At 41.8% G+C, this 15,678-nt stretch overlaps 1 protein-coding gene across 1 annotated transcript in view; it reads right to left on the bottom strand.

Annotated features, from left to right (window-relative positions):
• The window catches only part of FNDC3B (fibronectin type III domain containing 3B), a 298,122-nt gene that overhangs the window by 7,312 nt on the left and 275,132 nt on the right, over positions 1 to 15,678 (bottom strand). The window contains exons 24-25 of the mRNA XM_026705754.2: positions 14,489 to 14,655; positions 8,902 to 9,029 (exon numbers count right to left, since the gene is read on the bottom strand). Coding sequence (XP_026561539.2) covers positions 8,902 to 9,029; positions 14,489 to 14,655 — 295 coding nt within the window. The remainder of the gene's footprint in view (positions 1 to 8,901; positions 9,030 to 14,488; positions 14,656 to 15,678) is intronic.

The raw sequence follows: 15,678 nt of genomic DNA, 5'->3' as shown, positions 1-15,678 counted from the left end.
ATATACACTGAGCGCTTATGCAGTAAAGACAAATTCCTTGTGTGTCCAATCATACTTGGCCAATAAAGAATTATTTTATTCTATTCTATTCTATTCTATTCTATTCTATTCTATTCTATTCTATTCTATTCTATTCTATTCTATTCTATTCTATACTCTACTCTACTCTACTCTACTCTACTCCATTCCATCCCATCCCATAAACATCCAGACAAGTCAGTGGTGGGATTCAACTTTTTTTACTACCGGTTCTGTGGGCGTGGCTTGATGGGTGTCACAGGGGAAGGATACTGTAAAATCTCCAATCAGAGGTGGTATTTGCTGGTTCTCTGAATTACTCAAACTTTCCGCTACCAGTTCTCCAGAACTGGTCAGAACCTGCTGAATACCACCTCTGAGACAAGTAGAAATTTAATGAAGGAATCCCTGGATATTTTATTTAAGAAGTAATTTTGGAGAATTCTATCTATGTTATCCATGCAAGATTTTATTAGATGCCTTTGCAGAAGAGACTAATAGCTAACAGCTTTACTAACAGATCAATGTAGTTTCTTAAGATTTTTTTAAGATAGGGTTTCTTAGTGATTAGCAATAATTGTATCTCAGTTTGTTTCTATGAGAGCTCCCATCTCTTTTACATTGCGCCATACTGATGATCAACTAGTCCTTGTGATTTACAGTGAGCCAGGAATCGACTGTACTTAGGAAATGAGTCAAAACACAACCACACTTTATATTCCTTATACCAATGATTTTAAAAACTTTTTTCTTTCACAACCCCTTGCCACTTTCAACTGGTATGAGCCAATTTGTGTGAGTCACTCCAATGAATAGATATCTACTGGTCCTTCCAGCTAGCAAAATAATAACAAAAAAACAGGCACAAAGCTCAGAAAAAGTCACCTCTAATGCATGTTACAAGGTCTTAATTTAAAATTTTTTAATGTGGTTGATTATATTTGAAAGCCCACCTGCTTATTACATATGCCCTCTCTGACAGCTAAAAGCATGGTCATCAAGCAATTATCATGCTAACAAATCAGTGCATCTGTAGATAAATTCATGCCAAAATCTATTTTTTGGCTACACAAATATGCCAGCAAACTTTCTTTCTGTTTCCAGCAGGGAAGAATCCTTAAGAAATTTCTTTTCAAGCTCTAATTTTGTTCTCAAAATAAATTTGCCTATTGTGTTGCTTTATATTATCTCGGGACAGTGGCTAAAATGATTTTGGAAATCATTCACTATATTTGGAAAAGTAAAACAGGAACAATTTTATTTGAATTATCTCTCCAGGATTTATAACCCGCTATTAGCTATGCAGGAGGCAAATTTGAAATGAAAATAAAGACAAAAATGGTTGAATAAGTAATTTTAGAATAGAATAACAGAGCTGTAAGGGACCTTGGAGATCTTCTAGTTCAATCCCCTGCCTAGGCAGGAAACCCTGTACCATTTCAGACAAAAGTTTATCCAATCTCTTCCAACTTCCAATGTTGGAACATTCACAACTTTCAGAGGTAATTGGTTTTAAAAATTCTCACTTTTAGATGTTGTTTTCTTTTAATTAATAAGTCGCTAGGGGATATTTAGTCAATATCATAGCTTTTTAATGTTTAAAGTTATTTTTACTTGGGTAGACAATATACCAGTATAGAAATGTGAACGTAGTATCATATGATTTGTCTTTTAGTATATGCTGTATTAATTAGCTTCGTTCTGTTACTGTTGCTTTAAATTTGTTGAACACTGACTGAATAAATACAATACTCATAAGTGTGAAAAGTGGTCATGTCACTTTTTCAGTGCTGTTATAACTTTGAACAGTCACTAAATGAACTGTTGTAAGTTAAGGACTACCTGTACTACTACAAGATATTTAGGTGATATTCTTCTTACATTAAACTTTCATCATCACAGAGGACTTCAGTGCAATTGGGTGATCTTCAGTTGTGTATTAACACAAAAATATTGGACATTGTTTTCTCATGTCAATTGAGAAGGATCTAAAGATCATGGACCAACAGTTGATCATGATTTAGCTGTCTAATGTTAAAAGTGCCAATTTAATCCTGTGCCGCATTAATAGAAACACAAAAGGTAATAGTTTGATTGTATTTTACAATGGTTAGACCACTCTTGAAGAATTGCAACAAGTTCTGAGTCCTTGTTTTTTTAAAAAAAGATGAAGAGAAATTGGCGAAGGTAGAGAGGAGAGTTATTAGAATGAGAAGGGGTCTAAAAACCAAACATTCAAATTGCTGGACATATTTAACTTGCAAAAGAGAAAATTAGTATGACAGCAGCTGACAATTACCTAACACCTAGACAGTCAAATGTTATCTGTTGAATTGAGAGAAGGATAAAAACCAGAGTTAAAAGTAAAAAAAAAGATATTGATGATGACTATAAAATAACTTTCTTGATGGAAATACTGGTGTTACTCGCTGGATTTGCTCTGAGTAGGGACTAAATAATCTAAGACACCATCATAGTTTCTGTGGTACGCAAATGAATTGCTTTAATTTCTGCTGATTTTTTCCCTCAAATTGTTAAATAAGTATAGAGACTTCGGATTTAGAGCGCAGATCAGTACCAACTATTCGGCTTGACAAAAGGATACATAATGGAGCCTACACTCAATATTAAACTTCCACCCATAATAAAGAAGCATTTATACAACAAAAAGTTTCTCAAGAACAAAAAATGAAATTACCCCAGTCAAGGTTTAAAATGATTGAAAGACGCTTCTTGCTACTTTCAAGCTTGCTAAAGCAAATATTAAACTTTTCTGCAAAGTTATTAAGCCAGACGAGGCATTCAAGTGAAAAGTGGTTTTGGAATCTTGTTATGCCATTTATTTATGTATTTATGTTATTTATTTTTGTCAATTGCTTACAAGATAATAGGTATAAGTAAAAAATATAGTTATGAATACATGGATACATATAAGAAAAATAAATAAATAAAACAAACATTGTGTCTTCCAATCTTCGTGAGCTACATTGGTTGACAGTTGGATTCTGGGTGCAATTCATAGTGATGGTTATCAGCAATAAAGCCCTAAATGGGCCTGATTGTTTGAAGGACCATCCATCTCTAATAGTTTCTACCCCTGTGAGATTGAGCTGAGACTTCATTCAAACAATATCACTCTTGGGATCTGTTATGGCAGTGGCCCCCAACCTTTTTTGTGCCACGGCCCGGTACCGGCATCACAAAATGATCCGCGGCCCGGTACCGGCATCAGCACGCATGACAAGGCAAGCCAAGCCAAGCGACCGGCCAGCCAGCCGTCCCCCGCTTCTCCCCGCCACCTTCAACTCCTCCTTTGTACCTTTGTCGATGGGCTTCACTTCGGGACGGCTTCAGGACGGTCGCTTGGCTCACCTTGCCTTGGGTGCTGAAAGAATCCTCGTGCCTTAGTTTCGTTCGAAGGCCCCCCACTTCAATGAAACTAAGGCGCGAGGATTCCTTCAGGACCCAAACGCCGCTTTCCAACCGGAAAAGCTCAACCGGAAGCACTTTCTCATCAAACAAGATAGCGGCACCCAGCAAACTGGCGGCCCGGTAGGAAATGTTCCATGGACCGGTACCGGTCCACGGCCCGGTGGTTGGGGGCCCCTGTGTTATGGTATATGTCCTCTGAAATAGCAAACCTCCCAGAAATCCATATGGGGCCGACCCTACGGCTGTTGCAGAAATTATAAAGTACCCAAGTAATCAAAGTAATGAGACACCATGTACCCCCAAAGCAATTAATCCAGGCTGCATGGGAACACAAGGTATGTGTCGTTTGCATTGCTATCAAACAAACTGAAGTCTGCTTCCATCCTCCACATATACCATAAAAATACAATGTGCTTAACTTAGTTTGTGAACTACGGCTAAAGCATTACTATAAGTTCAAATGTTGATCTATTTACTTATGAAATAGATTTATATAGCACTCATCTCAATTGCTGTTTGTGACCTGAGGCATTTAGATCTCTACCTGGCCATAGAGATCAATAGAATAAATGATTAGAAAATAGAAATCCAAAACATATATGAAATGTATATCTATAGTATTTTTTTATAGAAGTTGATCTAGAAGGATTCTTCTGAATTTTCCCCAGTGGCACGGAGAGAATATTCTTTTTCTTTAGGGGAGGATTCTCAGTAGTTAAACTAGTCACCTCACGTTTCTGGAAAGTTCTTTGGTTTTCCATTTTATATAGAGGACCTACAAGGTCCCTTCTAACTCTGTTAACCTGAATCTGAATCTATTTTTGGAGAACTCACCACTTGTAATGATATGTGGGAGTGACCTGCAACAGTAATGTGGATGGGGTGAGTGGATTAAAAGGGATTCTCTCTAGTTTCTTGGTCTGCAAAGGAGGCAGGGAGAAATGTTTTTTGACTTTAAAAGATTTTGTTAATACAACATTACAAAGTAGTATAAACGCATCTTGCGGTGTTTCCTGTCTGGACTACCTCACAAAGTCGATATCATGAACATTAAATTAACTAAAGTAACAATCTAACCCAGTGGTCACCAACCAGTGGGCCGGGGATTACTGGTGGTCCGTGAGAAAATTTTGGTGGTCCGCAAAGGAATGTCACCCTCAAAGCACCCCCCCAAAGCAATTAATCCAGGCTGCGTGGGAACACAAGGCCAGTGTCATTTGCATTGCAAACAACATGAGGTAGTGAGGGGAGGGGGGAAAGGGCAGAGGGGAGGAACTTGCCCCACGTGCCTTGCCTGGTCACCAGTCTGCTTCTTTCCACTACTTTCTTCTTCTGCTTTTGGCTTCACGCAAGGAAAGCAGCAAAAGTCTTTCTCTCCTCCAAACTCCACCAGAAATGAGTCTTTGGGACCCTGCAAGTCATCCTGCTTTAAGAGGCTGCTCTGGCACGACAAGCCTCACAAAGAATCATTTCTGGTGGAATTTGGGAGAGAGAAAGAAAGACTTCTGTTGCTTCTGCTGCTTTCCTTGCATGAAGCCAAAAGTCTCTCTCACTCTCCCCCTCTCCCATCAGAACAGAGCTGGAGATGGTATCCTGTGATCCCAAATAAAGAATGATCAATTGGTAGGAAAACGGGGTGAGAAATTTTCCTGCAGACTTCTTTTGGAATTTTCCCATGGTCTCTGAACCACGGGATTTAAAATTATGAGTTTGGTGGTCCCTGAGGTCCAAAAGGTTGGCGACCCCTGATCTAACCCTCAGTGAGTTTAAGCAAAGTTAGCATTAAACAAGCTTTGCACATTTTATCAAAGTTTCTGCTATGTCTTAACCTAACCTCCTGTAAACTCTCCCATAACACGTTATCAGTATTGTAGCATTAGGGAAGATTATTGATTGCTCCTGTCTTGGAGGATTTGTTTTTTGGATGCAAATTTCAGAGCACTAAAAAACCTGAAAATGTCTCCACGTTTCTTGTAAACTGGCCTTAGCTACCACTAAACAGAACGGTTGCCCTAGGAAGCAGCTCAGGGCATTGGAAACAAGTTTTTCATTGATTGCATTTATTTCTCATCTTTCTGTGCTAGCACAAATTCAGGCCTAGGGTTCTCTCTTGAAAACAAGGATGTAAATTCATGACAAAGGCACAAAAAATGGAAACAACAGTCAACCAGTAGCAGATACAGCCACCTTCCCCCTTGTTTTTAAGCTATCCTGTAGCACATTTGGTCAGTTACACAGAGGACATTGCTTGTAAACAAGGCAGCATATTGAATTTTTTTCCCCGACGTCACTACCAAAAAAAAAAAAAAAGAAAAGAAAAGAAAGAACATCATGTAATGTGTGGTTGTTAGCCACATGGCTGCATGCTGCTGAATGCTTTCCCATGTCATTGCAGCTCTATAGTGAAGATGTAATGTAAGCCCTAGAACGAAAGAGTACAATCATTTGTATTGGTTTCTCTTAATATGAGGCACATCCATTCCTGTTACGATCTGATTTAACAGCACGAGTTTCTTAATTAAGAGTCTAGAAAAACTATACTACTGTGCATACAGAGATGTTTGTTCAGTCATGTCTGAGAAATGACTCCCACACTACTGTGCATGAAATCCAGCTTAGAATGATAACTAATAGCAACTTTGAAAAATGCTGGGTGATAATTGTCCATTTGCTGTGCTATTTTAATCTTCAATGTAGTTGTTTTCTCCCTCCCTCTCTCTTCCCCTCCCTCCGCCTCTCTCCCTCCCTCTCTCTCCCTCTCTCCTTCCCCCATTCTCTGCATCTCTCCCTCCCTCCCTCTCTCTTTCCCTCTCTCCCACTCCCTCTTCCCCTCTCTGACATGTTTTCCCTGCTTTCACATACTCATCTGAATTTCTTTTTTATTTTTCAAAACCTCTGATATCAGAAATTATTAAGTCTGTTTTCATTCTTTAAAGTTTAGATGATGATACTAGTAAACTATTCAGGAATAAAACCAAACATGGCCACGAAAAACTTCGAAGGATCTCTTTCAACAGTGTGGTCAAACATTGGTAAATAAGTTTATCACACTGGGATTGCAGTGAGTAGCTCAGTTGAGTTAAGCAAGTAGCAGTTGGGAATGCTATACTAGAGATCATGAGGAACTGAAGAAATAATAACTTAACCAATATTGTTAATGCCCTAGCGAAAACTATGCAGAGTCCTGGTCACTGCATTTGGTAAAGGGCAAAATAGAGCAAGAGGGGTTAAAAAGTACCCATTTGGGTACTGCTTTGAAAGCCAATCCTTTTGGGGAAGCTTCTCACGCCAAGGGAATTGTTCTGGAAAAAGTTGGTGTAGAGGCTAAGCAGCCAATTTCTGCTATTAGAAAATGTGTCCGAATCCAGCTCATCAAGAATGGGAAGAAAATAACAGCTTTTGTTCCCAATGATGGTTGTTTGAACTTCATTGAAGGAAGGAGGAGGAGGAGGAGAGAGAGAGAAGGAGGTAGAGAGAGAGAGAGAGGAGGAGAGAGGAAGAAGGAGGAGAGAGAGAGAGAGAGGAGAAGAGAGAGAGAGGGGGGAAGGACAGAGAGGGAAGGAGGGAGGGAGAGGAGAGGAGGAGGGAGAGAGAGAGAGAGGGAATGACAGAGAGAGGAAGGAGGGAGGGAGAAAGAGGAACGACGAGAGAGAGAGAGATAAGAGAGAGGAGAGAGAGAGGAGGGAACGACAGAGAGGGAAGGAGGAGGGAGGGAGAGAAAGAGGGAGGGAGAGGGAGGGGCTGGGCCATCCGTCAACCTTCAGATGGAGAGTCAGCAGCCACCAGGTCTGGAGGTGGCTGATGGAGAAGTGGAGGAACAGCTGGGTCCGGTGCCTGAGGTGCCGATGGGCAGAAGGCTGAGGAGAGCAGAGCAGTGGAAAGCCATGGGCCATCCTGGGGAAGGAAGAGCCATCGCTGCTCGCAAGACCCCATCCTAGCTCTGGGGATAAAAGGCGGGGAGCAGAGATGAAGAAGTGTGATCAGACTGACTTGTTAGCCTGCGAGAGAAACATTTTGCCAGGACTGCCGGCATTCCTAATAAAGGAATCTTTTGAGTTCAGAACAGTGTCCATGTCTCCTGAAGAAAAATTGGATGCAACCAAGTTAGCATCTATAGTCCTCGACTGGTTTCATTCAGTGACCGTTCAAAGTTACAACAGCACTGAAAAATGAGATTTATGACCATTTTTCACAGTTATGATCTTTGCAGCATCTCCTGATCAGATGCTTGGCAACTGATTCATATTTATGACCGTTGCTGTGCTCCAAGGTCATGAGATCAGCTTTTGCGGCCTTCTCGCAAGCAAAGTCAGCAAGGAAGCCAGATTCACTTAACAACCAGGACACTAACTTATCAGCTGCAGTGATCCACTTAACAATGGTGGCAAGACAGGTCGTAAATTGGGACAAAGCCATCAAGATGCATAGCTAAAATAAATAAATGCATAAATCATTTTTTCCTCCCCCCAGAAATTTGCTTAATAGAATGGGGACGTATGTTTACATCAATGGAGAGAGATACACACGTAACTGTGGCTAGATAAGCCCAGCCTCTCTCGTTTTATTTCCAACTTTTAAAAATTTGCATAAAATTGATGTGAATCCAGGGCCTCTAGGAGACCATGCTGTGCTACTGAGGAGATATTGGCATCATTTCCATGGTGATAATAGAAAAGAATCAGCTTGAAGATGATCCAGTAGACTGAAATCTCAAAATGACTCAGAAAAAAACGTCAGACAGGGCAATTTTCTCCATCAAGTGTACAATTTTCGTCATCTGGGTTGTTTTTGTTATGAAATACTAATATAATGGCAGATAGAATTTTTATGTATATATATATATTTCTCTCAGTGAGTGAATACAGTTTTCTCCTCTGGAAAAGCAGAATATTCTGCAAGATAGCAAAAGCCAGAATGGGCATATAGGATAATTTCACTCAGGAACATGTAATACTACTTCAAACAAATCCAGTGTGTAAACCCAAGGGATTCTCTTGGACTCACAGCTCCTGCTCAAAGAACAGGTGGCAGTCATGGCCTAAAAGGCCTTTATGCAACTCCATTTTGTGCACCATGGCAACGTGCTCTCTGTGAGGGCGACCCTTATCCAGAAGCTTCAGCTGATGCAGAATGCGGCTGCACAAGCTATATTGGGGGCCCAATAGGACACATGTAACACTTTTTTCTGCAAAGTACATTGAGTGATAGTTTGCTTCCAGGTCCAATTCTAGATGTTGGTTGTTGTGACCTATGGCAGGGGGCCAGTCAATCTACAGAATTGGCTTCGTCCCATTATATTGAACTTGGAAATAAGTCTTGCAGTTGCTACGGTTGGGTGTTGGAAATTAGACCAAAGTAAATCCACTTTTGCCTCCCATCACCTATAAAGACATTGTAAGACCATGAAAGGGTGTTGTATCTACTTTGGGTTAAACTATTACTCCTTCTTACCTGTTTGTACTCAGACTCTCTTCCAACTAGGATCTGCAGAATGTAGTTCACAGGGTCTCCCTTCATTGGGGGTGCAGTTTCCCAAGCAATTTCACAGGTGTTTCCTTCTAACTGTTTCACTCGAGGTGCTATAAAAATAAGGTCACCACATATCAATTGGCATGTGCACAAGGAACACACACTTCTCATTTTTCTTCTTTCAAATACATACTTTTATTCATTTTAAAAAATAAAATAATTAAAACAAAGAAATTTCAGAATTATCGCTGGGAAGAAGATAAGGTAATGTATTATTCAATTTAACTATCAACCATCTTACTCTATTGCTATTTTCCTCTTTAAAAAGTGCAAAACAATGGAGGAACAAGTAGGCAAACAACAAAGAATCAAACTGCAAAGAAGAAAAACTGAAGAAAAACATGCTGATTGTTGAAGAACTTAGTTTTCCTTGCGTTATCAACCAGATAAGAGTTGGTTAAACATATTATATTCAGATGGATTTATTGCTCCACCAGGTGGCAAAAAAGTGTTTTTATACAAGAGACAAACAAGGGTCAATTTTTTTTGAAGCGTATCTATTTGAGACAGTTCCAGCCTAATGCCCTTGGGGGAAAAAAGTCATCTTCCATCAGTCAAAATCCAACATATATCATTTATCAGCTAAAACAGCGGTCGCCAAATGGTGGGCTGCGGCCCACTGATAGTCTGTGATAAAATTTTGGTGGGCCGCAGATAAATATCCGCCCCAAAGCAATTAATCCAGGTTGAACGAGAACACAAGGTTGTGCCACCCACATGGCCTGCCCACCCGCTGGCCCCCACCCTTCGGCTGAGCGCAAACCTACAAAAAGCAGCGCAGCCCTCGCCAGCCAGGACAAGGTGATGGTGCTGTTGCAGCAAGAGGGGGCTGGCGGCACAGCCAGGCTGAAGCGGTGATGGAGATGCCCAAAAGGTGCAGGAGCACTGTGCTACTTGGCATTTGCGTGGCACTCCCGCACCTTCCAGCTTGCCTCTCCTGGCCTGGGTGGCCGCGGCTGTAGAAACAGCCCAGGGAAGGGGATGGCTGGTGGTGGTGGGAGGGGGCGGAGCGGGAAAGCCTGCACTCGCCATCCAGTTCAGAGTTCCAGAATGGAGTGGTGTTGGCGATGTCAGTTTTCTCATCTGTCTCGGCACTCTGCTCTGCTGCTCCCCCCCGCAATGACCCCAGCCATCGCTGCCTGGGGAAAGCACAGGAAAAGCGAGTGGAAAGAGCTGGGTTGAAAGAGTGGAGATCGACGAAGGCACAAGCAAGAGAAGATGGAAGCTGCCGCCTCTGAAAAGCGCTGCTTTCTGTTGCCTGTGCCTTCCGATCTCCGCTCTTTCACCCCAGCGAGAGCTGTGTTTCTGCTCGATTTCTTTTCCCTGTGCTTTCCTCAGTCAGCGATGGATGGGGCCATGGAGGGGCGGGGCAGCAGAGACATCAGGGTGCTCTCCCCCCTCAGCAAGCCAGGCTTGGATGAACGTGAAGAATTGTGGGCGAGCGCTGGAGAAATGTGTGTTGAAAATGCCAACACACATTTCCACTGCACTCTCTGTCCTGAAGTAGTATTGAGTGGGGAGAAGGGAGCAGGGGGAAGGGTAGGACGGAAGGAGAAGCATGGCTGCCTTTCTTTTGGCATGGGGTGCGGTGAGGAGAGACTAAATGCCCAGACCAAAAGAGCGCTGAGGAAGACGGGCTCCTAATAAGCAGCCTGTTTGTGCAGGAGAGAGCTTTTCTGGGCTCACCTGCTTCTTTGGCCTCCACATAGGGAGGGACACTTCTCTGCTTGGAAGCGTTGGGAGCGGGGGGAGAAACCTGGAGTTTAGCCTTGCGGGGGAGTCTACTTGTGTGCAGGCTGAAGTGGGGGTGTTATCTGGTTATTAGGAGCCCATCTTCCTCAGTGCTTCCAGCCCGGCCTCCTTCCCTCCCCCAACTCCAGGAAACCACACCTGGCAAAGGAGAGAGAGGTTTCCTCTGACTTGGGAGAGATATGAAATGACAGAAAACCAGATTTGGGGGGGACGGGACTCTGCTTTCCTTCCATTTGAGGGGGGGCGGTTCCTCCCCATCCAGGTCTTCCCAGACTCCAGGCCGCTCTTTCTTCCCAAAGGATGAGAAAGGCCCCTCCTTTCCCTTTGCTCTGCCCCGCAATTATGATTAAGCATTTATGATTTTGTTGTAATTAAATAAATATGTATGTATGTATGTATGTTTGTTTGTTTTGGGTTTGTCTATGTGTCAGGCTTTCACAGCCGTTTCTGTTTTAAATTTGGTGCTAGGCTTGTGCCGTGTTAGAATGGTTTTTTTCTTCATCCTGATTGGTTGGGAGTCTTGGTCTGTGTTTATTGGTCTTGGAGTTTGCTGTGTTCTGCTTGATTGGTGTTTCTAATATCTTCTGTCTGTTTTGTAGCATTCTTTTGTCTTGGTTGGCTGGCAACATTGTGTTTCATGTATTGGGGGCTTGTAGTGTAGCTTAGCTTCGGGTGAATGGCACGCTATCGTTTATTAGGAAGTTAGCTTTCATCTGGGTGGCTGGTTGGGGTGTGTTTGGGCTGGAGGTATTGGGGTGGGTGGGTGGGTCTGTTATTGCCCAGGTGTTTGCTTGGCTTGTGATGTGGAGATTTTTTTGTTTGTGAGTGCAGGCTTCCAGATAATTGACAGTCTGGTGGAGTCATCTCTTCTATTCATGCTTTCAGGTCTTTTTTCAATCTCTATGGCTTCTCTGATAATTCTGTAGCTGGGGTTTTCTATAGTGGCTAGGGTTTTGGTGCCATTGAAGTTGATGCTATGTAGTGCCTCTTATGTAGGGCAAGAGGTACTACAGACAAAATCAGTAAGATACTACACAGGCATCACATCAAGACTGCCTTCAAAACAGACAGAAAAATAGCAGCCATCCTAAGAAACCCCAAAGATAAAATTGACCTGGAAAACCAAGGCGTATATGAAGTCCCTTGCACATCATGCCCTGCCACGTACATCGGACAGACCAATAGAAGAATAAGTACCTGCCTGGATGAACACAAAAATGCAGTAAAAAAGCTGGAACACACTTCCTCACTAGTCCAACACATGAAAGCCACAGGTCATTGCCCAAACACACCCTAACCAGCCACCCAGATAAAACCTAGCTTCCTAATAAATGATAGCCTGCCATTCACACAAAGGCAAGCCTCACTACAAGCCCCCAATACATGAAACACAAAGTTGCCGGCCAATCAAGACAAAAAAATGCTACAAAACAGACAGAAGATATTAGAAACACCAATCAAGCAGAACACAGCAAACTCCAAGACCAATAAACACAGACCAAGACTCCCAACCAATCAGGATGAAGAAAAAACCATTCTAACACAACACAATATATATACATTTTAATATTAAATTTATATTTAATATAAAAACAAAATTTTTATATTAAATATATTATCTTAAAAAAAAACATATTAGTGGTCCTCAGGATATGAGTTTGGTGGTCCCTGAGATCCAAAAGTTCGTGACCCCTGAGCTAAAATAATTTCATCTATCAAAATGTATATAAAGCTTTCAGCAATAGTCAACTATAGTCAAGCATCAGTTCCCACAATCAATGTTAATTTAATTCCAGGAGATTTCAAATGGAAAATGAGCAAAAAAGATTCAATATTGAGGTTGGATTCCCAATCTAGAAAAATAGTACAAAATACACCAGTTGAACTGAAAGTCTAACAGAGGATAGATATTTTCTATCCGCTTTTGGGAATAAATTAAAGAGAGAGAGTAGCAATTACAGATAGTCCTCGACTTGCAACAGTTCATTTAGTAACTGTTCAAAGTTACAACAGCCCTGAAAAAGTGACTTAAAACTGTTTTCTACACTTACAACTGTTGCAGTATCCCAGGGTCATGTGATCCAAATTCAGTTATTTGGCAATTGACTCATATTTATGACAGTTGCAGTGTCCCAGTGTCATGCAGTGTCATGCAGTGTCCCAGTGTCACCTTTTGTGGCCTTCTGATGAGCAACGTCAACGGCAAAGCCATATTAACTTACAACAGTGTTATTAATTTAACAACTGTGGGGATTCATTTAATGACTGTGGCAAGAAAGGTCATAAAATGGGACAAAGTTCACTTAACAAACATTTCATTAGCGACAGAAATTTTGGGCTCAATTGCTGTCGTAAGTCAGGAAAGACTACCTGTACATACAAATGGGTTGAGGAAAGTTGTTGTACATAAAAGCAAAGAGGTAAAGTCCTTTGACTAATGACTGTTTGTTTAGTGACCAAAGTTACAAAGGACACTATCCCCCCCATCATAGCATCCCATGGTTATGCAATCAAAATTCGGGCACTTGGCAAGCGGCATAATTTACTCTATTGTCATTGCACCTCGTACAATGAAATTAAATACCATCTTCAGTGTACATCATACATAAGAAAACTATAAAAATAAGACAAAACACGCTTCCTTCACATTCTATACAATTGAATTGAAAACCGCTGATACTGTATTAGTATTATACTGTACTCGTGATGGCAAACCTATGGCACGCATGCCACAGGTAGCATGCAGAGCCATTTGTGCACACCAGCTCCAGCCAAACATACCTCACTAGGCATGTGCGTGCCTCCCAGCTGATTTTTGGCCTACTTGAGGCCTTTTTTGGTCTCCCAGAGGCTTGAGGGAAGCCTCTGCAGTCTTTGGAGGCCGAAAAACAGGCCCATTTCATCACTTCCTATATTTCTGGAAATACCAGAAGTGACTAAATGAGCCCATTTTTTCTGGGAGGCCAAAAAAGGGCTCAAACGGGCCAAAAATCAGCTGGGCGCACATGCCCAGTGCAAGTAAGGGGGGGGGAATTGCCCATGCATGTGCAGGGGCCGTGGGGGGGGCATGCTCATTGCCTTCTGGGTGCTGGCACGTGACATGCGCATGCAATTTTCAGCACAGGAGCCCAAAAAGGTTAACCACTACTGTACTATACAGGAGAATTCAACATATTTGAATCATTGCTGAATGAATTATTAGGGGACTGGAGGCTAAAACATATAAAGGACAGTTGCTGGAATTGGGTATGTCTAGTTTGGTGAAAAGGACTGGGGTGATATGATAGCTGTACTCCAATATCTCAGGGGTTGCCACAAAGAAGAGGGAGTCAAGCTATTCTCCAAAGCACCAGAGGGCAGGACAAGAAGCAATGGGTGGGAACTAATCAAGGAGTGAAGCAACCTATAACTAAGGAGACATTTCCTGACAGTTAGAACAATTAACAAGCAGAACAACTTGCCTCCAGAAATTGTGAACGCTCCAACACTGGCAGTTTTTAAGAAGAGATTGGGCAACCATTTGTCTGAAATGGTATAGGGTTTCCTGCCGGATCAGGGGCTTGGACTAGAAGACCTCCAAAGTCCCTTCCAACTCTGTTATTCTAGTCTAAATGTACACCAAAATAGTTGCAATTTGAGGACTACCTGTATGTTGTTATAGGAGGAAAAGTGATTGCAACAGGGGTTTTAGGCCCATTAATGTTTCCTCCCCTCCTCCCGCCCACCCCACCAAAATCAGTAGACGTGTCTTACTTACCTTTAATGACAGGGGGGATAGATTTAGTTGTGCTGAAGCTAAAGACTTCTGAGAAAGGCCCTTCCCCGGCACCATTTACAGCCTGTATTCTAAAAGTGTAGCTGGTATATTCCATCAGCCGTTGTACCTTGTAAGTATGACTAGGGCCCCTATAGATTGAAACAAACCTAAAAAGAGAGAGAGAGAGGACAAATTTGTTGTTATTTGTTTACAAGGTTTTCAATGATGGGTTGTCTGTGACTCACCAAAAAAAAAAAAAAAAGGTTAATGTCATTTAATCTAATATCAACTAATATCAATAGCTCTATTTAGCAGCTCAGGTGCAAGTTCTCTAAATGGATTTATCACAGTACTAGCTTGATACCCGTGCTTTACTATGAAACTATGTGGTCAGGTTAGTTTTTGGGGAGGAAAATAAGGGGGGAGGGGGAATTCTGCCTCTGACTACCAGCATCCATCAGTATTCATCTGGCTAACGTCCTGTCAGTGTGTTAGAGAGTTGAGGGTTGTTTGGAAAGTGAAACTGTATTTGCTGTGTGAGCAAGAAGGAGACAGCAAGGAGCCTGGGCATGGCTTAGCTCAACTGTTCTGTCCTAAAGCTGCTTGGTGATGTGAAAGTAAAACTGAAACTGAAACTCCTCTCCTCTGCTTGTGTTTTGCATTTGGAACAGATTTCTTTTCAGGTGGGGAGGGGGAGTAAAACTCCTTAGCATCAGAGCATGTTAATAATAACAATATACGAACTACTAATGCTCTGATGGTCATTTTGAAAAATCCTTTCTTAGTGAGCATCTAGAAGCCAAGAGGAACATATGTGCAAAATTTCAAGTTTGTAGGCTTTAGGGTTCTGGAGATTTGGGATGATGCGTGAGTGGTATTTCGCTTTTATATATACAGGTTTGTTTCCTTTTGACCCCAAGATCCCAGACTCTCAATGGTTTGCATATATATCATCCCCCCAAACTATACAATTATATTAGAATTTTCCTCTAAATCTTAACAAAATACAGGGAGCCCTCGACCACAATTGTGCCCAATGGTTCTATTTTATGATGCAGTTGCTAAGTTAGCAGCATGGTTGTTAAGTATATCTGGCTTTCTTATTGACTTTGTCAGATGGTCAATGTACGAGATGATCACATGACCCTGGGACACTGCAACCCTCATAAATATGCACCAATTGCAAAGCA

This window comes from Pseudonaja textilis, chromosome 4 (genome assembly GCF_049901715.1).
Source record: "Pseudonaja textilis isolate UNSWEBS1 chromosome 4, rPseTex1.2, whole genome shotgun sequence".
Taxonomy (NCBI): Eukaryota; Metazoa; Chordata; class Lepidosauria; order Squamata; family Elapidae; genus Pseudonaja; species Pseudonaja textilis.
This window is presented reverse-complemented; position numbering and strand designations above follow the sequence as displayed.